The sequence below is a fragment of the Puntigrus tetrazona genome, unplaced genomic scaffold, assembly GCF_018831695.1.
Source record: "Puntigrus tetrazona isolate hp1 unplaced genomic scaffold, ASM1883169v1 S000000746, whole genome shotgun sequence".
NCBI lineage: Eukaryota > Metazoa > Chordata > Actinopteri > Cypriniformes > Cyprinidae > Puntigrus > Puntigrus tetrazona.
In genome coordinates, this window is record NW_025048355.1 from 58,599 (window position 1) to 86,235 (window position 27,637).

At 38.9% G+C, this 27,637-nt stretch overlaps 1 protein-coding gene and 2 pseudogenes across 1 annotated transcript; 1 reads left to right on the plus strand and 2 right to left on the minus strand.

Moving 5' to 3' along the window:
* Window positions 1-574: 574 nt before the first annotated feature.
* LOC122335149 (death domain-associated protein 6-like) lies at window positions 575-8,878 on the plus strand. The gene is given in 15 exon segments (XM_043232917.1): window positions 575-695; window positions 1,254-1,320; window positions 1,482-1,780; window positions 2,656-2,941; window positions 2,944-3,023; window positions 3,706-3,837; window positions 4,008-4,154; window positions 5,008-5,115; window positions 5,117-5,240; window positions 5,469-5,638; window positions 6,313-6,469; window positions 6,552-6,662; window positions 6,665-7,007; window positions 7,711-7,834; window positions 8,710-8,878. Coding segments are annotated over 13 exon segments (2,064 nt in total). The 5' UTR covers window positions 575-695; window positions 1,254-1,320; window positions 1,482-1,558; the 3' UTR covers window positions 8,770-8,878.
* Window positions 8,879-13,524: 4,646 nt separating this feature from the next.
* LOC122335150 lies at window positions 13,525-21,130 on the minus strand (annotated as a pseudogene).
* Window positions 21,131-22,523: 1,393 nt separating this feature from the next.
* LOC122335151 lies at window positions 22,524-27,298 on the minus strand (annotated as a pseudogene).
* Window positions 27,299-27,637: the final 339 nt, after the last annotated feature.

The following is a 27,637-nucleotide window of genomic DNA, read 5'->3' on the forward strand; positions in this document are numbered from 1 at the left end:
TAATTCACCCCATTTGCAATTACAATTATTTTACCAGACATCCTGTCTTCTCTTAATGGTGGAGGGCTAATAAGTGAAATAGAACAAATAAATAACTATAATGAAGTTATAAATAGAATATTTTCTAATAAAAACCTATTTAGAAACATATATCAAGAAAACAGCTTAATAACTTTGGACACGCTTGGTGCATATCCTGCAGTGAAACATACAGCATAAATCATAGAGGTCTGAAGCACATATGTGTGTGTGTGTGTGTGTGTGTGTGTGTGTGTGTGTGTGTGTGTGCCTCAAAAATGAACTATGTGCCTATGTTAAACATATATACGTCACTGATCATTTAAGTAAGATATCAACTTCAGTGGGTCCAAACACTGTTTTCTCTGTGGACTCATGTTGATATCAGGTTGCAGATGAACATTTACTGTAGCTGAATTTAAAAACAAGTTTAACTTGAAACTGAGCACTACTGGGAATCACAAAACAAGATGCACATCTGATGACATTGGGCCGGGGTCTCCTGTTCCTGCGCGGCGCTGATAAGCATCCGAATACACTGCGTCCAAAGCTGATAGCAGAAGAAACACATGCCAGCTCTTAGCCAATGAGCGACCCGATTACTGGGCGCCAGCCAATCAGCGCGTCTTATGTTGAGCCGTACTTAGGTCCAGCTCTGAGTTTCAGGATCCGAGCACGTAAGTTGTTTCCGATTGTCTTTTTATTGATCGATCAGGGGTTTTTAAAAAAACATTTTATGATGGGTTTGTAAAGATTGTGAGGAATTTCACACATGCAGTTACAATTCATGGGCGAGGGTTTAAGGCTTTTAACTAAAAACGGAAGTAAACTGGACCGCTTGACCGAAATAAAGCGCTAGATCATCAGGCAATCTAACACGAAATATTATATGAATGGCAAATAATATGCAGTTATTATTGTTATGTTAAGGTGTCGTTTGAATTAGTCTTAAATAATCTGGTTGCTGTGAAATTAAATTAAAAAAAAGATGCCATTGTAAATATAGTTACCGCCAAATACCATAATCATTACAGTCACTATAATAAAAATCATTACTCTTTATATAGCCTGACTTTTGCTTCTTTTTATTGCAGTGGTGACTAATACTAACCAAAACCGTTTAAAAACGTTTTTTTTTTTTTTAGTTATCAAATTAAATTTATGTGGCCAATATATATTAACACAATTGTCTCTTGCATGCAGAAGTATTACACTGATTAATATTTTTCTTTTAGGTACATAAGGATTTTGGACTATTTGGACTTTGCCTGTCTCTCGACCAATTCGATGCTTAGTGCTCAAGTATGTAAAGAAAGCTGAACAAATAAACATTTGATTCAATGTAGATGTTAAGATGAAAATGCAATCTTTTCATAGAACTGAAATATAATTATACCTACTCTGCTGGCTGGCTTAAGACATCAATATTGCACAAAGAGTGAAGTCATGAAGTATGTTTTCAGGTATTGGTGTAACTGTCATGCAGGCCTGACACCTCCACATTCATTACTCCTCAGCAAATCCTCTCTCCTCCTTCCGGATGACCGGAGCAGTGATGGACAGCATTGTGATCCTCGACAGCGACGATGAAGAAGCGCCCACATCTGCCTCCGCGTCCTGTTCCCACGCCACGAACTGCCAGCCGCAAACCCCCGTGAAGAATCAGCTGCCGGCTCCGACGCACATCACGCAGTCTCCGTTCGCCTCCGCGAAGAAGGATGTTCATGTCCTGCAGGTGGAGAATGAAAAACTGTTTGCAGAGGTGTGTTTGTTAACAAGTATATACTGACTGCATACTGCGAAAATAGCTAACGGGACAGTTTCTAAGTGTTTTGTTGCCTGGCGAGGGTTTTTAGGATTCCCGATTGTCTTAAAATCTTACAAAATTACATGCAGTGCAATGTTTTCCCCTGTGGAAGCTTCTTTAGAGAAAGATGCATATATTTGAGATGTGAAGTCTTGTTTTCTGCTTGAAACAAAATCAGATATTTAAAGTTTTAACTAAATGGATCTGTTCTTAGCAAAGTTTTGATAAAATACAATATATTTTCATGGAACATGATCCTAATATCCTAATGATTCAAGACGAATGGCTGATTGTATTATTGGCTATTTCTACACACATACCGTTGTTACTTATGACTTGTTTTGTGCTTTTAAATGTTAATGAGCTACAAAAATCATCTTATTGTTTGAATAAAGTAGATTTTTTCTTAGCCCACTTTAGTCCTAAACTCAGAAAACAAGACTTCTTGGTTTATTTAGTTTTGCTTCTCAAGTAAATGTATCTTTATTTAAGAATCTTTAGGTGTTGACTAACATTATAGAAATAACTATACTGTGCCTAATGATCACACTCATAAAAAATATTCTAGTGTTTTCTTTGTGTAAAATGAATTAAAAAGTAACGGAAATCTAAAAAAAAAAAAAAAAGAGTTTTATTTTCAAAGTTTGATGCAATGTAGAACAAGATATTTATATTTAGGGACAATATTAATGCATTGTGTTCCAATTAATTTATTTCCTAAATTTTCTTTACTTGGTCTTAAATGTATCTTAAAAGCATGTATTTTTTAGTTATCATATTAAAGCTATCCTACTCTTTTCCCCACTTGAATCTAACCCTTTATTCTGCAGTTTGTGGAGCATTGCTCTAAACACTCTCAAGACCATCCCGAGGTCGTGACCTACCTCCAGAGCAGATACTCAAAGGCGCTGCCGACCTTCCTGACGTCGGTGGAGTTTCGTAACACTCTGGGCCGCTGCCTCACACGAGCCCAGGCCAACACCGGCAAAACCTTCGTCTACATCAATGAACTCTGCACCGTTCTCAAACAGCACACGGCTCGGAAGAGGAGCTCCATACAGCCCGTGCCCTCCCAGACGAAACCTGAGCAGAAGAGCAACGGCACAAACATACAGGAGCAGGAGCGCTTAAAGAAGAAGAAGAGAAGCGAGAGGATGAAGAGGAAACGAAGAAAACCAAAAGGGCTTCGAGGAGACAGGTATTAGAGATGAAATGAATTTATGCTTTGAGAAGGCTGACGTGACGGTGGTCTTGGATTTTTAGATGAGCTCTGTTCCAGTCATTTCCTATAGCTTATCCGTAGGGATTTTAAAACAGTCTGGACGCTGTGTTTCATTTAAAGCTGAGTGTGAAATATTCCTATTTGAAAGCATTGACTTTTAGCTGCAACTGATATATATATATATATATATATATATATATATATATATATATATATATATATATATATATATATATATATATATATATATATATATATATATACACACACACACATACATACATACATACAACTGAAACCTAACTGGTGCCCAGACATTATCCAGTATTTACAGACGTGACCATTAATCATAAAACACAACACACATATGATCAAATTTCAAAATCCAGGTAAAAAATGAACATTGTACCCTATTGGTGTATATTTTGTACAGTGTATGAGTAGGCTTTTACAGAATATATTGGGCTAAATTCAAATATCTGTGCTAGTTCGGTCACACAATGTTCACGTTAAAGATATTTTGTATAATGACATGATCAGAATCTACTTCTTGAAATCTTACAGTTGTGCTTTATACTTGTAGACGTTGAAATGAGCTTTTGTCTGGCTGTGTGTTCATGTTCATTGTAATCTGTGTGTGTCTCGTGCTGCGTTTCAGATAGCATACCTGGAAAACCTGTTGAAGGTGTACAACGAGGAGATCCGGCGGCTTCAGGAGCGAGAGTTGAGCGTCAAAGATCTGGAGAAAGAGGACTCCAGTTACATTCAGGAGCACAAGCTCAAACGCAAGGTAAGTCTCTTCAGGCCTGATCTGGTAATGGGAAAGTCTCTCCACCTTGGCATGTGTCTGGATGTTACGGTATGTCATCATTAAATCAAGCCATTTTGGTACAATACAACGACTTTGAGGTAAAGAGGTTTTATCAGGTGTGATCTTTAGCGTTGTTTTTGTGGTCTCAGATGATGAAGATCTATGACAAACTGTGTGAGCTGAAGGGCTGTAACACACTTACGGGTCGAGTGATCGAGCAGAAGATTCCTTACAGTGGGACACGCTACCCAGAGATCAACAAAAGGTGCTTCCTTTACTCTTTAACATTCGTGCTCGTTAGTCAAAATAATGCTCATTCCCTCACTCCTCTGTCCTCGAGCCCGTGATGGAGATAAAAGTGAATCATCTTGAAGGACATTTTAATCCTCTGATTGCACTTTGAGGAAAGAGGCGTGAGGCGCTTTCAAAGGTGCTGTTAGTGGGTCATGAGTCTTGAATTTCTGACAGGACTGAGCTCCAGCAAGTTTTTCTTGGCTTCCTCGCCCCATTTTCTTTTGATTGAATCAGTTTGTTTGATTGGTTCAGTGGTCATGATCAAACCGCTCTGTGAAGCTTTGATCGGAAATCAATTGTAAACTCAAGTTCACCCCAAAAATAAATTCAGTCATTAGTTACTCTCCGTCATTCTGCTCCAAACCCGTAAGAGCTTTGTTTATATTCAGAACACGAATGATTATATTTTTGGTGAAATCCTAAAGCCCTACATAGACAGCAACACAACTGACACGTTTAAGGTGCAGAAACAATAAGGACCAGAAATGATCAGACAAATCAGTGGTTCATCTGTAATTTTATGAAGCTAGGACAACTTTTTGTGTGCAAAGCATAGATATTAACTTTATTCAACAATTTCTTCTCTTCCGTGTCAGTCTTCAACACGTGTTTACAGTAGTAGCATGCATACGTGTCTGTAGAGGGTCATAAAGCTTTTGGATTTCATCAAAAATATCTTAATATTATATTCAGATGATGAAGGAAGCTCTTACGACATAAAGGTGAGGGATTAATGACAGGAAATATCCCCTTGAAATGATATTGGCTTATTTTTGGCATATAGGTAAAACCAGTCATATAATGAAATATCGCTTTTTCTTCGTCTTCACTGTTTTCTGGTGTCTTCGGTTGTAGATCGAACGCTACATTAACAGTCCAGAAGCTCTTCACAACCCGCCGGACTACACCGATATCCTGAAGGTGGTTCAGCGCACCAACGAACGCTACAAACTCATCCTCACTGCGCAAACAGACCACACAGATCGCTCAAGAAGCCTTCAGAGAGACGGGCAACAAACTCCAGGAGAGACGCCATCTGGACATGGTCTACAACCTCGGCTCCCATCTCACCGATTCCTTCAAACCCAGTAATTCAATTCGGTTACGCTCCATCTCAGATACAGAACGTAATCATTTCTGGTGTGCATCTTAAGACATGTTTCAAGATCAGTCAGTGCAAGTTTCAGTTGAAACTACCTACATGTGTATTTTAGTGTAGGACCAGGCTGATGTTTATTCATGATTTCTGCACACTTGTGGATTGGTTTGGTGCTCGTGCGTTCAGCATGCGAGGTGATTTTTCCTGTTTCCTTCAGCGTTAGACCCTGCCCTCACTGATCCAACACTAAACCGCAAACTCCGCTCAAACAGAGACGTGGCTCTGAGCAGCCTGGAGGAGGTGATCACCAAATACGCTATTAAACAGGAAGACATAGAGGTCGAGGAAATGAGGAAGAGACAAGAGAGAGACAGACAGAAAAAAGAGGTAAAGGAGCATTGTATATTCTTACATATTGTTTGTTTTGTTTGGTAATTAATTTCTCTATTAGTTTTTTTCTCCAGTAGAGTCTGAAATGTCTTCAGCTAGAGAGTCGGTCTAAAATGTAAAAAGTCAAATAAAAAAAAATTAAATATGTACATAAATATTATGATCATATTTATCAAAATAAAATGATAACTTTTTGATTATACAATATCATTTATATGATGAAAAATGACGAAAAATATAATGTTTAATTAAGAGGACAAAAATTAATTGTGAATTATCACGTCCAAAATAAACCTTTTTTGTGCACAGAATGTTTACTATGTATATTTGTGTATATAAATATAAAATTACATTAATATGTAAATGTTTTTAAATAAATGCTGTTGTGTGTGTAATATATATACTTTTATATTGGATGCAATTAATTGTTGCCGAGCATTAATAAGATATAAACCAAAAACTACAAATATTGTATTTTAATTAATATATTAAATGTTTAAATATTTTAGCGAGAGTAATTCAAACGATAACTGATATAACGTACTTATTTCTTTATGTAAACAGTGCTTTTATTTAAATGATATACAATTTATTTCTTATTTCTACATCATTTAAATTAAAGCCAGACTCTCCTTGTAACCATCAGTTTTTTCTTTCCATCATATTTCCAGGCACTTAATGGGCAGCAGAGTGAAAGCAAAGAAAAAGAGACGGAGGAAAAGGAAGAAAAAGAGGAGGAAGAGGAGGAGGAAGATGAAGAAGAGGATGATTCCTCTGATCCTGACATTGAAGAGGAGATCCAAGCCAGTCAAAAACAAGCTGGTCCGGGTAAGAAATTCATAAATCATCTTCATCTTCCTCCTCCTTTACCGCTGGGAAAACCCGCTTCTCCTTTACTGATGTGTTTCAGATGACGATGAAGAGGATGTGGAAGAGGAGCCGTTGAACAACAGTGACAATGACCAGCCGATGGATGAGAACTCTCCTCCCTCGATCAAATCATCCGCCCAGGACACGGAGGAGGACCAGGAGATGAAGACCAGCGCTCCGGCCAGCAGCACACGAGGCGGAAACTAACACGAACCACGCGGGCCGTGGAGCAAAGCCCTCCGTTCATACAGACCTCAGATCTTATGCCTATCGACGAGGCGGAGCTCACTTCCTCCGATCACAGTAAAAGCGACACCGCCGAGACGGTCTCCACCAATCAGGACGCTCCGTCAGCCACGATGAGATCAGCCAACTGCAGCCCGCTACCTCAAACGAGCCCTCTGCTGATCGACGAGATGGGCAACTACAAGAAGAGGAAACGGTCCTCCGCCGAACACCGGACCACTGCCTCCAACGGGGACTGCACACAGGACAGGTAACACCGACGAGGACTTCCTCGGGACCTTGTGCGGTTCATTACAGGCATGTGACGGGATGCACGCTGAGCCCGATCAAAAGCGCAGCGATTCAGTTCAGTTGAGACGTTAAAGGAATAGGTCACTCGGAAATGAATTGATTTTTCTTTGTTCTGCTGAACACGCTAGAAGATATTTTGAAGAAAGTTGCTGTTTTGGGTCACCATTGACTTCCGTAGTTGAAGACGGTATAATTCAAACAGGTCTGGAACTGCTTGAGGGAGGAAATGATGACAGGATTTTCATTTTAGGGAGAACTGTTCCTTTAAATGAGTCTGAGATAGTGCTGGCAAATGATTAATGAATTATTGATTTTGTTTACGTTCGTGTGTGTGTGTTTTATCTATATATATATTTTATGACTCTTTTTAGATTAGTTTACATGGTATTCTCTTTTTTTTCATCTTGCTTTATAATGCACGTTAAATTAGTGTTCATAAGCGGCAGAGGAAACGCTGTCCTGCTGTCAGAGAGTAAGACTGCATTCTCATTCAGACCGTGGAGATATAGTTTAACCAAAAAAAAGTCTTTTCATGATTGTGAATATTATTATATGGATAGTTCTCTCTTTTCTATGATGTTAGAAAATGACCTTCACCTGTTTGTGAAGATCTCTTAAAGATGTATTTCCGCTGACGGCTGTGAAATGGTTGTGTTTATTAGTGATATTCCTCTGGATATGGGTGTGATCTTCTGTCCTGAGGAGGAGGATGTGCCCAGGACGATGACTTCCTCTCAGCTCATGGTCAGAAGCTCACGATCCACGCCACCACCCAAGAGGAATAAGGTGACTGGGGCTTGCATTAAACCTTCTCACTGCATTCTTTTCATTTCTATTCATATAGTACTATATCATTAATTAATGTTTTAATTAATTAGTTTTTAATTTTATCTTTTTTATTGATTTTTTTTAAATGGTTTTCATTTTATATTTGTTTTCAGTTTAAGTTTTAGTACTTCAGCTTTACACAAAAATGTAAAATGTTGGCTTGAAATTTTCACTGAAATTGTATGTAAATGAATCGAGTGAAAAACAAGAAAAAGAAAAGTATTTTTGGCTGGGAATCAGTTTAATGATGAAGTTTAATTGGTTTGCATCGGCTTTATGAATCAGAAACACAAAAAGGCCTGAAAATGTGTACTGAACATTTAATAAAATGCATAAATGTAGGAAATAAATAAATTACAAATATATAAAATACAAATATTTTAGCACGACTGTTCCATTACAACCCTCCCAGCAGTCTTAATAAAATTATCATTGTGCTATTTTTTTTTTATATATATATATATATATATATATATATATATATATATATATATATATATATATATATATATATATATATATATATATATATATAAAATTTAATAATAATAGCATTTAGTAAGATTACTTTTGTATTTGTCATCTTAATTTGTTTAAATTAATAATTTTCTTGGTTTTAGTTTTGTTTAATTAGTTTAATAGTTATTTTCACTTTCAGTAATTGTAGTATTTCTACTTTAAACAAGAATTGGTGAAATATTGGTAAATATTTACTCAAGTATTACAAGTTTGTTTTGTTTTGTTTTTGTTAATGTGGTGTCGGTGTGTGTTTGAAGCCGTCTTAGTTCCAGTAAGACGGAGCGAGCGCTAAAGCTAGCGTCTTGTGTTCACAGGTGAACGTGGCGACTCAGTGCGACCCGGAGGAAGTGATCGTTCTGTCTGATTCAGACTGAGTTCGTCCGTCACAGGGTCTCCGTCAGCGTCCGCTCCGTTAGTGCCTGCCAGTGTGAACAGAGAACTGAAAACCCTCATTTAATTTGAGACTGGTTCGGTCAGGGTTTGAACCACTGCACGCCATGCCAAGGTTTACTTTTTATACGAGGAGAAAATGGCATGCCCTTCTTCATTCAGGCTTTTTAGAGGTATTTTGGTATATTGTCAATGGGACTGGCCTCTAGACGTTCTTACTCCGAGGCGTTCTCTGGTATTGTATTTATGATTTTAGTTTGAGGGTTTGCGATCCTCATTTGTGCCAAGAGTCACGAGGGAAACTGAACTTTCCTCTTCAACTCAATAAATGCTCCCATTTTGTGTAGTGTTTGACTTACATGCTGAGAACTTTGTGTAGTGCGCTGTGGGGTTTCTTTTTTCAGCACAATTAATTCTCCACAGAAGTTATGACCTACTTTATATACTTTTACAATTTACAAACATTGGAAGCTTTGTTTTAAGGTCACACCTTGTTAAAATAGTTCACCCAAAAATAAAAAAATCAGGCATTAATTTCACCTCCGTTTTTGTGTGCAATACAGGACAAGTGTGAGAACATGGATTTAAAGGACTTTATTTTATTTCTGGGTGAACCGTCCCTTTAACTGGCCTCAGGTGACCAAGCACAGAGTTAAGTGTCCTCCTGCGCTTGACGTTTGGTACTGAAATGATTTCTGTAAACTGCTGATGACTGATCTATTGAACTGATCAATATTGTCATATTAAAATGGTTTTAATTAACCTGCTTAACTAATTGAGGATTTAATTGGCATGACAAGAGGACAAGGCGCAGCAAAGCGGTGCTAACCAAATTAAATCTGTTGTAAAACATTACGCTTACATTTATATGAATAACTGAGTTGTAATATGTGCAAAACTTTAATTTTATATACCTTAATAGCTATTATTATTTTTAGCTATTTTATTTTTACATAATTATATATTTTATTTATATATATATATTTGTATACATGATTTAGTATTTTTTCTATATTAAATGTTTATATAGACATTTCTTTATATATACACATAGTATTTTTCCTAAATTAAATGTATGTATATACATTACACGCATATGTACATATACATTTTTATATATACACATCATTTTTATATATATATATATATATATATATACACACACATTTTCTTAATGTGTATATATACAAATATATATATATAAATTTATATATATAATATAGTATTTTTATTTATACTAATAATTAAATGTACACTTTGCATATATACATTCAAACATACATGTGTATATACACACACACACACACACATTAGAGGCTCATCAAAAAAAGTTAATCAAAGTTGTCCTAAAAAAGGAAAAACTGACTTTGAAACACAAAAGCGACACGAGTGAATCATAACTTGTGCACAACATACTTTATTTCTCTTTCATTTAAATATCTCGAATCTTGTGAAAGCGATGTCATATTCGGTCCAGATCAGGAAACCGCTTGGTCTGCTACCGTCCGTCGCAGATTTACTTCAGATTCACCACAACAGCTGGAGACGGAACAAATATATTTCTCATTCGTCGGTACAAAATACAGATCTCTAAGCAGACTGCCGAATCATGCTTTTACCTACTGGTTGGTTTTCAGTTAGATTTCAGACGTTCGCTCACTAATCTGAAACACACGCGGGTTTGATATAAAAGTAATAAGAATGTGTGGATAAGCGTGATTCCTCCTGCTCGCCGTCTTCACATCCCGGTGTTATTTATTGTAATATATTGATCAGTTTGAGGTATATGGGTTCTGTGGTGCATCTGTGGTACAAAGGCAACTACTGATCGCTGCATCAACATACTCCAAAACATCCACTCAGGCGATTAAAACAAGTCCTCTTCATGTGTCTGCAGCGCTCTTGGCAGACGTTCACGCTGATTTGGCATGTCATTTGCATACTTCATCCATTCTCGGGTCAGGTCTGGGCCTTCACAGAAGGCAGACGTGTAGACTCTCACTACTGGTACGTTATAGGCTACATCTAAAACACTGCAGGAGTTCAGTAGTCGGATGCCGGGTGCTTGGGACGTTTTTTTTAAGGGTAAAGGACGTACTGTAAAGCCTAAATGCACTGCGAGTGGATTCATTTAGTGATCCAACTACAGACAAACCCTGCCCTTCATTTCCGTTCACACCAGAAATGAGAACTTTATTAGCGTCCAAAGCACAGTAAGGTCCTGTCTATTACAAGCATGCTCTGTGCTTCTGTGCTTCAGCTTCTTAAAGTGAAAAAGATTCTTATTGGCTCCCAGTGTTTTTTAATAATAATTTATCAGCTGAAAAAAATAATTGTTGATATTCTTATATAATTTTAAGTATTTACGTTTTAAGGCAACGCTCACACCCAGAACTATAACGATAGCTGTATTAATATCCACATCAAAGTACGATACACTTCTGCTTTAGTGTGTGCTTTTATTGGTGTCTGTCACTTTAAATCAGCTCTTTACGCTGTTACTAGTTCTTTATCTTTCTGAGAGAAAAAGTTCTTAATTATATTGTTAATTAATCTTATTTGTCGTGTGAACATTTAGAAGTAGTTTTTTAATATAGAAAATGTAATTATAGAGCTATTGTTACAGCATTTTTGCGAACAGGTCTTTATCGTTAGTTATGTTATTGAAACTTGTACACTTTTATATAATAATTATTACTTGTGATTTCTTATGAATGAGCCTCTACATTTAGTTACTGTTACCTTTTTTTGTGAATGAACCTTTATATAGTTATTTTAATAGTTATCGCTGCATATGTGAACAAACCTTTATAGTTATCGTTATTTTTATCAATTATCAACCTTTGAAAAAACTTTTATTGTGATAGTTATCATGCTTTTTTGCAAACAAGCCTTGATAGCTATCGTTATATTTATTGTCTTTACCTTTATATTACAGTTATTTTAACAGTTATCATTGTTTATGTGAATGTACCTTTATAGTTATTATAATTATCATCCTTTTTGTGAATGCATCCAACCTTTTTTATCGTTGAAGTTATTGTTCTTGGTGTGAACAGACCTTCTTGGTCACTGTTATAATTATTTAGCAAACAAATCTTTACAGTCATCGTTATAGTTATCCTTTTTTTTGTACCTTTATAGTTAACTTTATAGATTATCGTTAGACTTTTTTCCTCTCGGTGTGAACGGGCCTTAAGACACCAAAGTGCAGAGCAAACGAGATTCTTCTCTCTTATTTAAGGAAACAAGAGATTAAAACCTTTGAGAGTGAATATACTGTATATAGTCGAGTGACGGTACAATAAAACTTCACATCAAGAACGGACCAAATGAGTCACAGTACTGTACAACAGAATAACAGAACGGCACTTCAGAGCAACAGTGAACTAGTCCTGTGCTAGTGAGGCAGCTTGAACGTAACGGTGACGTCTCGTATTCCTGGCCGGGATACGCTTCAGACCGTCACCAGAGCAGCCTGGGCTTTGAGTAGATACGTACGTGAGCTTGCAACGGGCACTTGGTCATTGGTATTGTTTTCAGACACACATGGGACATCTTGTATGGCGCGCACTCACCGACATGAGGTAAAGAATCAGACGCGTGTGCACAGAGGGCCAGATTTACCGTCAGCTTGCGCCAGCGCAAACCCTCATGCGCGTTACAAACTGTTAGCAGGATTCACTGAAGACACGCAGTGGAAAATTAGCGCCGAAAAGGCCTACTTTTAAGACTCGCCTTAATGAATGTGCATTCGTAGGGGTTTCCCTTTTGGTCTGTAAAGCATTTAAATGAATCATGGGACGGGATTTATTTAAAATCCCACTCATTAATGCTTTAAAACACGCTGCCCATGTAAAAAAATAATAATAGTAAATGACACTTCCGTAATGCTCTGTTTTTTAATTTAATATATATTTAAGATAAACTTGAGATCTACTAAGTGTACTCAACTAACTGTGCTGCTTTGGGACCCCTTGATCATTAACTATGCATTATTAAAGGAATGTAGGTTATAATTTGAATAATAGAATTATTTTTGTTACAAAAACCCATCGATCTGCTTCGAAGGTCATGTGTTAACCCCTCGGAGGACTATAGGTTAGTTTTACGTCGAAGTATTTGCATTTATATCTGATTTATTGAGCTTCAAAATAATGGCTGCTATCCACCAGCATTACCGAGCTTGGAAGAGCCGGGATACAACTCTGTGTTCGTCTGAAAGAAGAAAGTCACATGGACCTAGGACGGCTTTGAGGTGAGTAAAAGATTTTCTTTTTTGTCTTGAACATATCTCTGTATCAAAAACATTTAGTTAGCACTCGTAGTACACTTAGTTGAGCTTACATTTATCTTAAAAAGAACTAACGAATAGCTTTTTAATATATTAAGTAGTCATTTAGTGGACGAAAATAGAGCACTTTAAATACATTATGAAAGTGTAATTAGGTAGAACTCAAGAATAATTATTACTATATTAAGTACAAAATTAGAGCACTTTAAATAGATTATGGAAGTACTTTTTTAAACCTAGGTGCTCCTGCTAGATTTCGCTAGTCAATATGGAAAAGTGTTTCTTGATGTAAAATAAATTACGTAATTTTCCCCCTCCAATCGGCGCTTTCCAGGAATTTTCAAGGAACGCTAATTTTCCTGTTTAGTAAATCTGGCCCCAAAGTCCCTTGAAACCGAAGACAAGTGTTCAGGTTTAGAGGGACGTTGGTTTCTGAGGACACGCCTTATGTGACGCTGCTTTCGTCGACGTTACCCTCACAGACTTCCTCCACACACCGCCACGATTGCCGCGATGCCCAAAACGCCGGATCCAATGCCGTGCGGCCCGCTTTGAGAACCGATTCCAAGAAGAGGCCCGAAGCGGCCATGTTGAGACACGAGACGCCGTTGTTGCTCATGGAATGCTGCGGAGACAGAACGGGAATCCGCTTCTGACCCTGCGCTCACCTCGCCCGGCCGACTGGAGCTTCACGTGGTGCGGCGGAGAGATGACCGACCTTCCGGACGCTCTGGCCTCGGCCGGCTGCGCTCTCGCAATGCGAGCGATGCCTCATGAAGCTGTCGCGCCACATGAACTTCTTCCCGCAGCCGTGGCAGTCGTAGGGTTTCAGACCGGTGTGGGTCTTCATGTGCTCGGTGAGGTGATGCTTCATCTTGAACTTCTTGGCGCAGACGGGGCAGTGGAAGGGCCGCAGGTCCAGGTGCATGTTGATGTGTCTATCTCGCATGCTTTTATGCGTGAAGGTCTTCCCGCAGTGACACACCAGAAGACCTTGCCTGCACTTCCAGCCGCGCGCGCGTCTAATCCTTCCATCCCGCTCCCCAGAGATCCTTGACCGGGTAAGTGGACCGCTCCGTGCTCGAGGCTGCCCTTCAGAGACGCCCCGGACATGCCTCCTGCCAGCCCCAATGGAGATGTAGACTCCAGGGCGGCTTGATTGTACAGGAGAATCTGGTTTCCCTGCATATCCAGAGGGAAGAGCTGGGCTCTGGCGGCCGGCGACTGAACTGAGCCGAGCAGGGTGGACACGGTCCTGCTGGAGCACTGACCGGGGGTCTCCGGAGGGTGTTGAGAGGACGACTGCTCCATCAAACCTCTCTCAAACTTGAGGTAGTCTTCTGAAGACTGGCAATAGTCAGCCTAGAGGAAAAAGACACGCGGGTAGTTGAGGATGGCAAGTCTCACGTGGCTTGATAGCTCTTTGACTTTTACTACCCATTCAACTAATCTTCAGGAAAAAAAAATAGTTTTGAAATAGATCTGTTTACTACATCGGCCAAGAAATATCTAGTTGAAACAACATATATAGAAATGCATGTAAAGATATTCCGGAACAGTTGGATCACTAATGCATCTTACAGAACGTATCATTATGAATTATACTGTATAAATTATTCAATAATTATATTGAATTTGACATCTATGCATGTAAGACAGGAAACTCACTGGTATATCATATTATTTATCAATATATAAAAACAATAAGTGGCTTTTTTTTTTTTTTTAAATATAGCCTATATGGTAGAAGAACATTTTTAAAAATTATGTTTTCGAAAAATATTTGGTCAAAAAGTACTTTCTGGTTGTCAAAGTTCACAGAGCATGATCTTTTTTTGTTAATGCGATACCGTTGGTTATTGTGATTGGACACGTGAGAACGATATAATCACCTTGAGACCAACTGGTTAAAAATGAATGTAGAAAGTGGTTTACAAAAATATTCGTTCTGTCAAAAGCTTCACAATCTTTTGTTTGCAGATGCTACTTGGTCAGATTTTTTTTAATCCAATGCAACGAAATTTGTAGATATTTTTATGGTGTGACAAAAAAAATATACTTTTACATATATTCAATTGAGAGTGATTTTTCTTTTAGGAAACCCAAGACAACGATTTAATTGACTCAATTTAATTTTTCAGTTAAAATATGTATTGACAAAAAATATATACTTCAGAAGCCATACTGCATAAAATATTAAGACTTTTAAAGAATACTCTATATTTAATGCAAATGCACTGACAGACTTTTTCACTTATGCAGGTAAAGTGCTCTCTCTCTCTCTCTGTCTCTCTCTGTCTCTCTCTCTCTCTCTCTCTCTGTCTCTCTCTCTCTCTCTCTCTCTCTGTCTCTGTCTCTCTCTCTTTCTCTCTCTCTCTCTCTCTCTCTCTCTCTGTCTCTCTCTCTCTCTCTCTCTCTCTCTCTCTCTCTCTCTCTCTCTCTCTCTCTCTCTCTCTCTCTCTCTCTCTCTCTCTCTCTCTCTCTCTCTCTCTCTCTCTCTCTCTCTCTCTCTCTCTCTGTCTCTCTGTCTCTCTCTCTCTGTCTGTCTCTCTCTCTCTGTCTCTCTCTCTCTGTCTCTCTCTCTCTCTCTCTCTCTCTCTCTCTCTCTCTCTCTCTCTCTCTCTCTCTCTCTCTCTCTCTCCCCCGATCAAGGATTTTAAGCAAGGTATCCCTCACATATATCATCCATACTTGAAAAAATAAACTTAAGTTCAAAACTACTGACCTGTGCCTCCATTTCAGCTTCTTCTCTGAGTCCAGAGAGGGTCCTAACGTTGGATATGTTAAATGTCCTGTCCCTCTCTCTGCCCATCTCCATCTCTCGCTCCTCTTCATCGTCTCCTCCCTCTTCTCCTCCCGACACCACGATCAGGTCGTCGTCTCTCGAGTGCTCCGTCTTCACCACCACCCACTGCTTCCTGGGCATGATGCTCGGCTGACTGTACGACGGCCGCTTCTGGGGCGGAGACGAGTCTCCATCCTGATACGAGGAGACGCCGAAGCTGTCGCTCACGCCCACCTCTTGATCGGAGACGGAGGTCGCGACCTTCCGCTTGCCCCCTCGGTCTCTTTTCCTGGGGAACAGGAGCTCGTCGTCGTCCTCCTCATCTTCTTCGATCATGAAGCCCTCCTCTCCGCCGGAGGGCATGCAGTAGGTCGGGGTGGAGTGAACGGCGCTCTCTCCCGCGGCTCCGGTGGTCACCATGGCTCCGCCGAAGTGCGCGTCTCGGGGGCTGAAGTAGTTGGTGCTGCTCGGGGACTGGCTCTCGCTGAAAGACGGGCGGCTGGGAGGCTGAGGAGTCGAGGGCGCGTCTCCTCCGTCCATCTTGTTGGCTCCGGCGCTCTGCCCCGCGCTCTCCTTGTCTCCGGTTCCCTGAGCTCCACTTGAACCTCCCCTGCCCTCTTTGAGAAGCTCAGTGCATTTGTCCACAATGTGCCACATCTGGAGCACACTGCCAACGGTGAGGTAGTTAACGATGTCTTCTCGAAGCATGCGCAGCTGGCCGGTGTAAGCGCAGCTGAGGACGCTCTCGAAGGCCAGCGGGTCCATGACGGCCGGGATGGTGACGGTGGACATGTTCTTCAGCAGCACCTGAACGTGGACAAAATTATTTGGTACCCTTTGGTCAATGAAAAAAGTCACAATGGTCACAGAAATAACTGTTATCTGACAAAGTAATAATAAATAAAAATTCTATAAATGTTAACCAATGAAAGTCAGACATTGTTTTCAACCATGCTTCAACAGAATTATTTAAAAAAATAAACTCACGAAACAGGCATGGACAAAAATGATGGTACCCTAGAAAACACTGAAAATAATGTGACCAAAGGGACATGTTAATTCAAGGTGTGTCCACTAATTAGCATCACAGGTGTCTACAACCTTGTAATCAGCCATTGGGCCTATATATATGGCTCCAGGTAATCACTGTGTTGTTTGGTGATATGGTGTGTACCACACTCGACATGGACCAGAGGAAGCAAAGGAAAGAGTTGTCTCAAGAGATCAGAAAGAAAATTATAGACAAGCATGTTAAAGGTAAAGGCTATAAGACCATCTCCAAGCAACTAGATGTTCCTGTGACTACAGTTGCACATATTATTCAGAAGTTTAAGATCCATGGGACTGTAGCCAACCTCCTGGACGTGGCGCGGGAGGAAAATTGATGACAAATCTAAGAGACGGATAATCCGAATGGTAACAAAAGAGCCTAGAAAGACTTCTAAAGAGATTCAAGGTGAACTTCATGCTCAAGGAACATCAGTGTCAGATCGCACCATCCGTCGTTGTTTGAGCCAAAGTGGACTACATGGGAGACGACCAAGGAGGACACCATTGTTGAAAAACGAATCATAAAAAGCAAGACTGGAATATGCCAAACTACATGTTGACAAGCCACAAAGCTTCTGGGAGAATGTCCTGTGGACAGATGAGACAAAAATCGAAGTTTTGCCAAGGCACATCAGCTGTATGTTCACAGGCGAAAAAATGAAGCATATCAAGAAAAGAACACTGTCCCTACTGTGAAACATGGAGGAGGCTCTGTTATGTTCTGGGGCTGCTTTGCTGCGTCTGGCACAGGGTGTCTTGAATCTGTGCAGGGTACAATGAAATCTCAAGACTATCAAGGAATTCTAGAGAGAAATGTACTAGCCAGTGTCAGAAAGCTTGGTCTCAGTGCGCAGGTCATGGGTCTTGCAACAGGACAATGACCCAAAACACACCGCTAAAAACACCCAAGAATGGCTAAGAGGAAAAAATTGGACTATTGTAAAGTGGCCTTCTATGAGCCCTGACCTCAATCCTATTGAGCATCTTTGGAAGGAGCTGAAACATGCAGTCTGGAAAAGGCACCCTTCAAACCGGACACAACTGGAGCAGTTTGCTCATGAGAGTGTGGCCAAAATACCTGCTGAGAGGTGCAGAAGTCTCATTGACAGTTACAGGAAGCGTTTGATTGCAGTGATTGCCTCAAAGGTTGCGCAACAAAATATTAAGTTAGAAGTACCATCATTTTTGTCAGGTCTGTTTCATGAGTTTATTTTTTTAATAATTCTGTTGAAGCATGGTTGAAAAACAATGTCTGACTTTCATTGGTTAACATTTATAGAATTTTATTTATTATTACTTTTGTCAGATTAAAGTTATTTCTGTGACCATTGTGAGTTTTCTTTCATTGACCAAAGGGTACCAACAACATTAACTGATATAATGTTAATATACCAACCTATTAAAGTACTGATCTGTTTTGTACCTTTTAACTGAAATATGCAATAAACATTAATTTAGCATGCAACCCTTATTAACATAACTGCTAAGAAAAAAGAAGAATACAAATTCAAACTTTAAAATTTAAAATTTGAAATACAACGAAGGAATTCACAGTTTTTACCGTTAAAATCACTGTAATTTTTACAAAATGGAGATAGGAAGCTCGGTTACAATGTTTTTCTCCAAGATGCACACAGTTCAGTTTAATAACTGCTAGAGCGCAAGCGTTACGGACTGCAGCTTTAATAATATTGATTGTGAAAGAAAAGTGGTCTGTGAAATGTTACAGAACTTGGCACCTGACTGGATTTTGCACTTGTCTAATATAATTATAATGCAGTTCTCCTTGTGTGCTGTACAGCTTTAAATTGTTTTACATTAATTATTCTATTAATTTATTTATATAGCTTTAAATACATTTTACAGTAACACTCATAAGTCATAAGGACACATAATATATATTTATATTAGATCAACATAATATATATAATAGATAATAAAATAAAATAAACATTAACTACAATATAAATAAAATATTATTCATATTTTTCAGCTTATTACTAAGAGAGCATTTCTCATTTTTGTATAGTTTAAGTAAAATAACCAAAACTGAAATTAGGAATACTAAAAAGTACTTACGTAAATTAGACAAAAAAGGATTACTAAACAATTATATTAAACAATTATTCAAAACATTGATAAAAATATAGAATTATCAGTTATACTAAAATACTTTTTCATATTTAATTATTATACATTTTATTTATTTATTTTATGTAGTCTATGTATGCAATATGTTTAAAGATAATTAAAATGAATTATTTGCATTTTTTAAAAAAACATGCAATTAGTTTAATTCATCAGAATATCATGAAATTAATTTGATTTCAATACTAGTTTATTATTTATTCAAATATATATATATATATATATATATATATATATATATATATATATATATATATATATATATATATATGTAGTCCATACAACACACACTTTGTGTAAAAGATTATTATAATTTTCTGGGTTTTAAGCTTTTCTACATATGCAATTAGGTTTTTTAATTGATCAGAATCATTGTCAGATCATTAATTTAATTTAAGCTTTTAGCTTAGCTTATTACACACACTTTCTTATTGTTTTATTCCTCCGAGGTAAGCGTGTACCTGGTCGTGGAAGTAAGGTGAGGACGCAGCCAGCACACACCGATGGGCCTTGAACACCTGGCCTGAACGTGGATGGAGGTCACAGAGATGGCCGTCTTCACGCTGCCGGTTCAGGCTGTCCAGCACCGAGGCCTGCACGCTGGGGAAGCACACCTGCACCCCGAACCTGCAGAGTCACCATAGCCTTGCTCCGCGCGCCGACTGCATTCCTGCCACGGAGGAGCATCAACGAACTCATTGCGGTGCAAAATTGACGTTTGTCCCAATTTGCATGCTTATGCACGATTCTTATACACCATTATTATAGCATTAATAATGTGATATACACGTCACCAATGAAATTTCCAAAAAGGAAATGTTCCTTATGCCTGAATGATGCACTTAACTGTAAAAACTAAGTGTGAACAGTCGTTGAACACTTCATGCAATTAAATGTCGCAGCTTCTATACTCAAAGAGGAGGAGCTATATATTTCTTACATTAGACAGTACACAGTGCACATAATAAATATGTACAGTTTCTAGGGAGGCACTATTAATCTTATTTCTAATCACAATTTCAATTATGGATGCCACAATTACATAATCGTTCAAAAAGGCAATAACTGTTCAAAGTCTAGGCTACTTGATGTTAGTCCTTAAGATGTGTTTTTACTTCTACAGGCTTTCTTAAGGGTTTTTTCCAGTGTTTTAATTATATTTTTAGTTTAACATTATACCATGCATATTTTTAAATTTAGTTTTTATAATTTAAAGACGACATTTGAGGCTTAATACTACAGAAAAGCAATAAAACGCTTATTTATATTCATATAAAAATATGACGTGACGTTGCTTCAAACAGTGGTATAAACTTCATTCAATGTAAATTGTGTTCATTGTAATCAATAAATCGCAATTATAATTTCAAGTGAATGAAGGACAATTATGATTTTGTCACGTGTCCAAATCTTAAGATTTCTAAAGTGTGCTTTTGATGAACACTTTACAATCCCATGATGCAACAGAATGCGACTAATGCCTATAGGTTGCATGATAGTAATAAGATGGTGGATACAGCATGTCCAAATGTTATTTATGCAACATATTCGTAGTAATAAATAATAAGTAGAAAAGCAGAAAGTCATTTTTTAACGGTCTGAAAGTAAGTTCAAACTCAAAAGCACCAAATACACAGAGAGTGTTTGAGACACAATTTCAGACAAAACGGGCTACTTTCACTCAATATGCTTGTCAGTCCTGTTCACACACAGTTCAGTTACAAACCGGAGCGAAAACAGAATTGAATTAAAAAAAAAAATCATTTAGACTTTTAAGCACTTTCTCATGAAACGAAAACGTTATGTAACAAATACGCGCTACGTGTTTAATTAAAAACGACATAAATCTATAACGCGGACACGTAAACAAACTAAAAGCCGTCGTTTTGATTATCCTCGTGACATAAAACAACGCTGATTTCGATCAGAAATTCTTTATTTCTCTTTGAACCCAGCCAATGCCTTTGCGGGTCCAAAGAACAAGAGCACTGACCAGGCGCTGCATGGACACTTCATTTATCGACTTCACCGGCGCGTCGGGCAGCCTCCCGCGGTCTAATAACGACATATCTCACGAACACGGCTTGTTCGGACCCTGTTATAAAGCCTAAGCGTCGATGTTTCGCTATGCATTAAGAGTTGCCTTGGTGTTTGGTCAATAAGCAGCCCGTGTCCTCCGAAGGCTCGCTGTCAGCCTGCAGTAAAATAATATTAGCCACGTCTAAACTCTCGGAGCCACGTTTAAAAGAGTTCGCGTCAGAAATAAGGCGCTCGCGCACGGCTTTTATTTACATTAGCCCGCCGCTACTGAACCGATCCGTGTGGCCTTAAGAAGCACCCAAGCGGATCGACTCCTGAATCAGACTCGTTGTGTCGAGCAGGATATCTTACCGATTTAAATGTGTCCGTCAGGCACTCAAAAGAGGGCTTTTCATCGCGATAGAGCGACGTTTCCCAGCGTCCGGGAATGCCGAGCGTAATGGTGGACTGACATCGGGTTTGGAGTCTGCTTTTGCCTTTAAGAAATCCCAGACAGCTGCTCTAGACTCGGCCGACTAAAAAAAGAAAGAAGCCAACCTGTTCTGTATTGTCATGGCAACAAGTGCTTGTTTTAGAGAGTTACAAACCATAGAAATGATGACCATCTTTACTTTAAAAATTGTAAACCATTGTTCCAGCCTTCGGCAACCGAGCAGTTTATCCACGAGTGGCTTACGTTTCATTATTTACCTATTTTTTATATTTCATTAATTATTGAAAATAATAAAACTTAAAAATAAATTGCTTAAAATTATGGACCAAATATTTGCATTTTATACTGGAAGACATTTTGTGACAGCGGACCCCCTCAAAAAAAAAAAAAAAAACGTTTGGTTTGTTATGATTGGACGAAAATTGTCTTTAAAAGCTGTCCAAACTCTTAGCAATGCACATTACTATTCAAAAATTAAGTTATGATATAATTATGATGGGAAGTTTACAAAATCTCTTCTTGGAACATTATCTTTTACTTAAGATCAATGATTTTTGGCATTAATTTTCCACCCATAAAACATATTTTTGGCTATTGCTACAAATACACCTGTCCTACTTAAGACTGGTTTGGTCCCTCATAACACATACATGTTTAATGCCAATGTTCATAACATTTGGTCAAGTAACTATTTACTTCTTTATGTTATTTTAATTAATTTAATTTATTGTATAATTACCATGAGATATCTTTTAAGCATTTAAAGAAGCTTTCAGAGTTTGCTAAATTTTATTATAGTTCTTTTTTTTAATAAGAACAATAGCAAAGTTCAAGTTACCACAATTTTAATAAAGTATTTTGACAAACTGTGATGACCACCATAAAACTTGTTTGTAAGAAAAACAATTCTCATTTGCCTTCTATACCCACAAGAACAAAATTGGCCAGACTTTGTCCCCATAGCATCGTAATGAGGCTCATCACTGCATTACATGCCAAAATAGAAATTTTATTGATCCCCTTCCAAGATGCAGTGAAATATGCATTCGGCAGCTGTTAAAACATTAATAAGGTTTTGCTAGTAATACAGAACATTAAAATTGCAATCACAGAAATCTAAAAATGTAGCCAATGCAGGAGAGATGAGGATAAAAAGGTGAAATTCAAGAAATTAAAAGCTTTTTTTAAAAAACGGCCACGGTGGAAATGACGGCTAAACTACTTCCGATTAGCGGAGGCTGTTCCGATCACACAGTCGTTCACCTGCAACACAGAAAATGTGCGTTATAGACGGCGTTGAAGATTTGAGACCTTCATTAAATAAAAGCGCCGATGCGATGACTTGAGATCGCTCACCTTGCTGGCGAAGCGCAGAGAATTCAGCGACTCACTGAAGCTCTCCTCCTCCAGGAGCCTATGTTCACAAACATCAGACTAGACAGAGGGAAAAGAAGAGTCAAGAACTATGTTCTGCAAAGCCACCTCAGGCTATGAAACAGACGTACTTGAGCACTATACTTACGTTTTGCTGTTGCCTCCGAGGCAGTTCTGGAGCAGGTAGGTGAGCTTTGAGTTCTGATGAGAATAAAGCTCTCCTGTAGATGTTCAGAAGGACACGTCAAGTCATTACAGCGAGTGATAGCATAACCGAAAAACACATCTATAGCTTACTACATTAAATGCATTCTCCTATATCTCAAAATACTTAGCAAAAACATACCTTGTTGGCCAAAGCGGCGATCACAATTCCCAGGTTGGTGAGGAAGAGTTGATGGCGGTCATCTCCTTGAAGCGCTCTCCTTGAGACTGACTCTTCTGCACTCGCTCACTACCGGCCAAGTCCACCAGACACAGCACGGCTGAAACACCAGCAACACACCATCTGAGTCAGGCATCGATGCTCAATATAACTATAGACGTAAATCTATGTGAAGGCTAGGGCTGTCGAAATGAGCGAAAAACTACATCTGAATTCTGCTCTTAAATATGATGTTTAATATGTCCTATGGACTAAGTAAATTAGTGCTGCCAAAGAGGTAAACGTTACGGTAATTGTTTGGCAGTCAATGGGATAGTTACAAACATCCCGCGCTACGTCCAAAATGTGTTCTTAGTTTGACTCAACCTTTTAAATTCTAAATTACATCAGAAAAAAGAAATTATTGGGAAAAAAAGAATTAGGTAGGGATAGGGTAAATGTAGTGAGAACTTTGTCTCAATAAGGATGTCAACAATGGCATTTATTAAAAATAATTAGAAAGAAAGAAAAAAAAATCTACATTTATACTCATTAAGCACATTTTATAATGTACTTCAATAACAAGGTGTAGATAATTGGCACCTGCAAGAAGTATTATAAATAGCAGAAAATGTAATTTGCACTTTGTGTAAATACTGTCTATGCTAGAAAAAATATTTCATTTTACTTTGTGTAAACAGCATTTCATTTCAATTTACAGTGTAAACAGCTGCTATTTTCACCTGGTGTAAGCAGTATCCGTTGCTATTTGCACTTAGTTCCAATAGCATCTAATTGATATTTACACTTAGTGCAAGTAGTGGTAAAGGCTATTTACACTTGGTGCAAAACAAAAACAACCGTGAAAAAGGAACACTCCACTTTTTTTAGAAATAGGCTCATTTCTCTGACTCCCCCCAGAGTAAATAAGTAACCGTTTTTGAAGCCATTCAGTCGATACCCACTTTTAGCATAGCTTAGCATAGATTATTGAATCCAATTAGACCAGTAGCATCACATTCAAGAATGACCAAAGAGTTTCAATATTCGTCCTATTTTAAAACATGACTCTTCTGTAGTTATATTGTGTACCAAGGCCGCCAGAAAACTGCAAAATATCTAGGCGATGATGATTAAGAACTATACTGTAATTCCGACGTAATAATCTCAAGGTAGTAGCTATGATTTTAACAGATAAACTGCAAGGTGTTCTTACACTTGCACTTGGTGTCTCGATCAGAGTTCTGCCCTCTATGTCTAGCTGGAACACAGAGTGAGAGCGCGTGAGGTGATCGTTCATGCTCCTGCGGGCTGTGGACCGGTTCTGGTTCGCCAGCATGATCAAGTTCTGCACCTGAGACACGAGGAAAGATAGAGCCAACATTACACTCACGCATGAACAGATCAAACACAAGCACAGATTACTGTGAAGAATATAATGTCACCGTCCAATACTGTGAGATATACTTGAGCAGTACCTCATCTTCATTGTTGACTTTCTGGTAGGTCAGGTTGGTAACCGTGATCTCATTATTGGAGACCTTCCTGATCTCATGCTCAGGTCTCTTGTTTGGTTTTCCTTTGTAGAAGAGATTCTCAAGAGTCTCATTGTAGATCTCCACAAAGCTGGCCGTGAAGGTGTACTTCAAATATCAACACAGAAACAGTCTATTAACAAACAAACCATGAGAAGGTCACTAATATCATTATTGACTGGATTCCCTGGAAGCGGGAAATAAAACGCAGTGCCATCGCCTTTACCTGCCAGCCTTGCTCTGGAGTGCTTTGGCAGACTTGAAGATCTGCTGGACAGCACGTGGAATGACTCCCCACAGGTCCTCCAGGTCGCCTCCATGGTGAAGGTCTTCCCGCTGCCCGTTTGGCCATAAGCGAAGCAACAAACGTTGTACCCATCCAGAGCAGACTGCACCAGCAGGGAGATCTCTTCGAAAACCTCACACTGAGAGTCGCGTGGCCCGAACACACGGTCGAAACTGAAGTTATAAGCTCTTCTGGAGTGTCAGCTGGTGCGCCCTGTGTGAGACTGAGGAAGAGAACGGAGAATTTGAAAGGCTATTGGTTGCATGCTGGTATGTCAGCTTCACAGGCTCGTGCCATAAACATCAACCGATGCTCTTGACCAATGAAAGCTGTGACTGAGTCTGATGGTCTGACTTTCTGACGCTATACCAAACTAAACCTCCATAAGACCGCAAGCATGAAGGTAAGCATTTACCTCTTCTGTTTTGGCAAGTGTGAGAGCCTTGTTGTCATGGGCCGGCAGCTGGATGTGCAGAATATCAGATTGATTGCCAGACAGCAGAGGGGCGGACCCTACAAAACACTCGGATGTTGCCCTAAAAGGGGCGTGGATTGATTAATGCATTATTTCAACAAATGACAAGCGTAAGTAAGAAGGATTTTGGATAGGGGCAAGAAAAAAGACTCAAGAAAGTCCCAGTTTCATAGACAGGGCTTAGCCTAAGCCAGGATTCACAAAGGCCATAGTTCAATTAGGACAAAATTTAATAAACATGCCATAGTAAAAGCATGGCTTGTGTGCATCTTATACTAAAAACAAAAGGCACTGACATGTTGAACATTTTAATTTGGGACTAGCTTAAGCTTTGTCTGTGAAACCTAATATATTATTCTCCAGATAAATCCACGGCAAGCTTACTTTGAGCTCTTGAATGGTGTTGTGGAGCTTCCTTCGCTCCATTTCTCCGAGGTGGAGCTCTTCTCTTTGATGGGCCACCGTCTCCTCCAAGGTTCCTGACCCGTTCTTGGCTCTCCTTCAAACTGTCTGACACTGCCTCGGCGTAGACGTCTGAATGGCTAGCTGAGTCTGAGAAAGGCGACGCAGGAAGAGTTAGACAGACTCCAGATTACACAAAGCGGACCTCAAATAAAAAGGTGTAAATGCAAGTGGTTTAAATTCTTACCTGTATATTGCGGAGCTCAGTCTCCAAATGATCCTGAGTCCTTCCAAAACCTTATGCTCCTGGGTTAGCTTGCTGAGGTCTTTTTAAGGCCATCTCTCTCTGTAGAGGTTTGCGCCAGGTCATCTTTCACAGTAGCCAGCTTTTCCAGCTCCTCTTCACAATTCCTACGACCAGAACTGAACTGGTTATATCATCAGACAAAAAGGACCACCAGATTCTGATTTACTATGGAGATATTTTAACAGATTTACCTGAAGCGCCTTTTGAGACCACTGTTTTCTTCTTCGATTTCCACCTTATGCCTTTGGGCTTTGTTTATGGAGTCTTTCAGGTATTCATTTTCCTGGTTTACAGATTTTATTTTGCCCTGGTAGCTCTGGACTTTGACCTCCATGTCACTCACTTTTGCCTTCAGGTCCCATCCCGTAAGCCTCCGTGACGCACCTAAACCTGCAGCTGCAAGTGCAACACATCATCCTTTAGAGATCTTTTTTGTTATACAGCATTTACAGACCAAAAGGGAGGAAAAAATGCATGCACATGCATGTTTACCTTTAGACACTGCTACAACAGGTTTTTCTCTGGTCACCTTAATGCAAAGACAACGGTGATTTTATGCGGACATATTGATATTGTGCATTTACTGCAGCTGTAATATAATTTTTTTTTGCAGATTGGCCTTTATGATCAGTTAAAATACCTCTTATGGAGCAGCAGCCACTGTCGCGGCTCCAGTTGGAATGAAAGAGGTTTGGCTGAAAAAAAAAGAGATATCAAAAATCCATCTGCTATTTTAGCTCCTAAAAGCCTGAAAAGAGATTAAAGTTAAATTGAACTTACCAGGAGCTTTGACTGCCACCGGGCGTCTTGGGGCACAACACTAGCATGAGTCTGAACCTCTGAGGTGGTTCTGTGTCTACCTTTACGCATTTTTCTGGAGAAAGCGCAGATGTTTTTCAATTTAATATATTCAAAAATCCAAAGATGAGAATTAAAACATAAAGAGAAACCTGAAACACACCTCGCAGGCTGCTGTTGCTCCCCATCCGTACTGTTGGTGTGAGCCCGTTTCCCAGACATAACTGGGAGACGGGGATAATGTATTCTGTAGAGAAACCAGAGAAAAACACATTCAGAAAATACACAAAGACCATAACAGAGCTAATGAGACGTGCAATCCAAAGCAAAGCAGTTGTAGCTGAAGGATATTCAAACTAAGTTGCTGATTGGTGCATGTTTGAACTGTACAGCAATAACAAGCAGCCTGGGCTGCATATGCATGCTTACAAATCTATATTAACTTATTGCGTCTGGCTTTTGTCTATCAATACACTAATACGTTTTGAAAAACGCCCTTTTCTCGCAGTTTTGAGAGAGCGTGTTTGTCCAAGAAAAACTAAGCCTTTTAAAAGTCTTCAA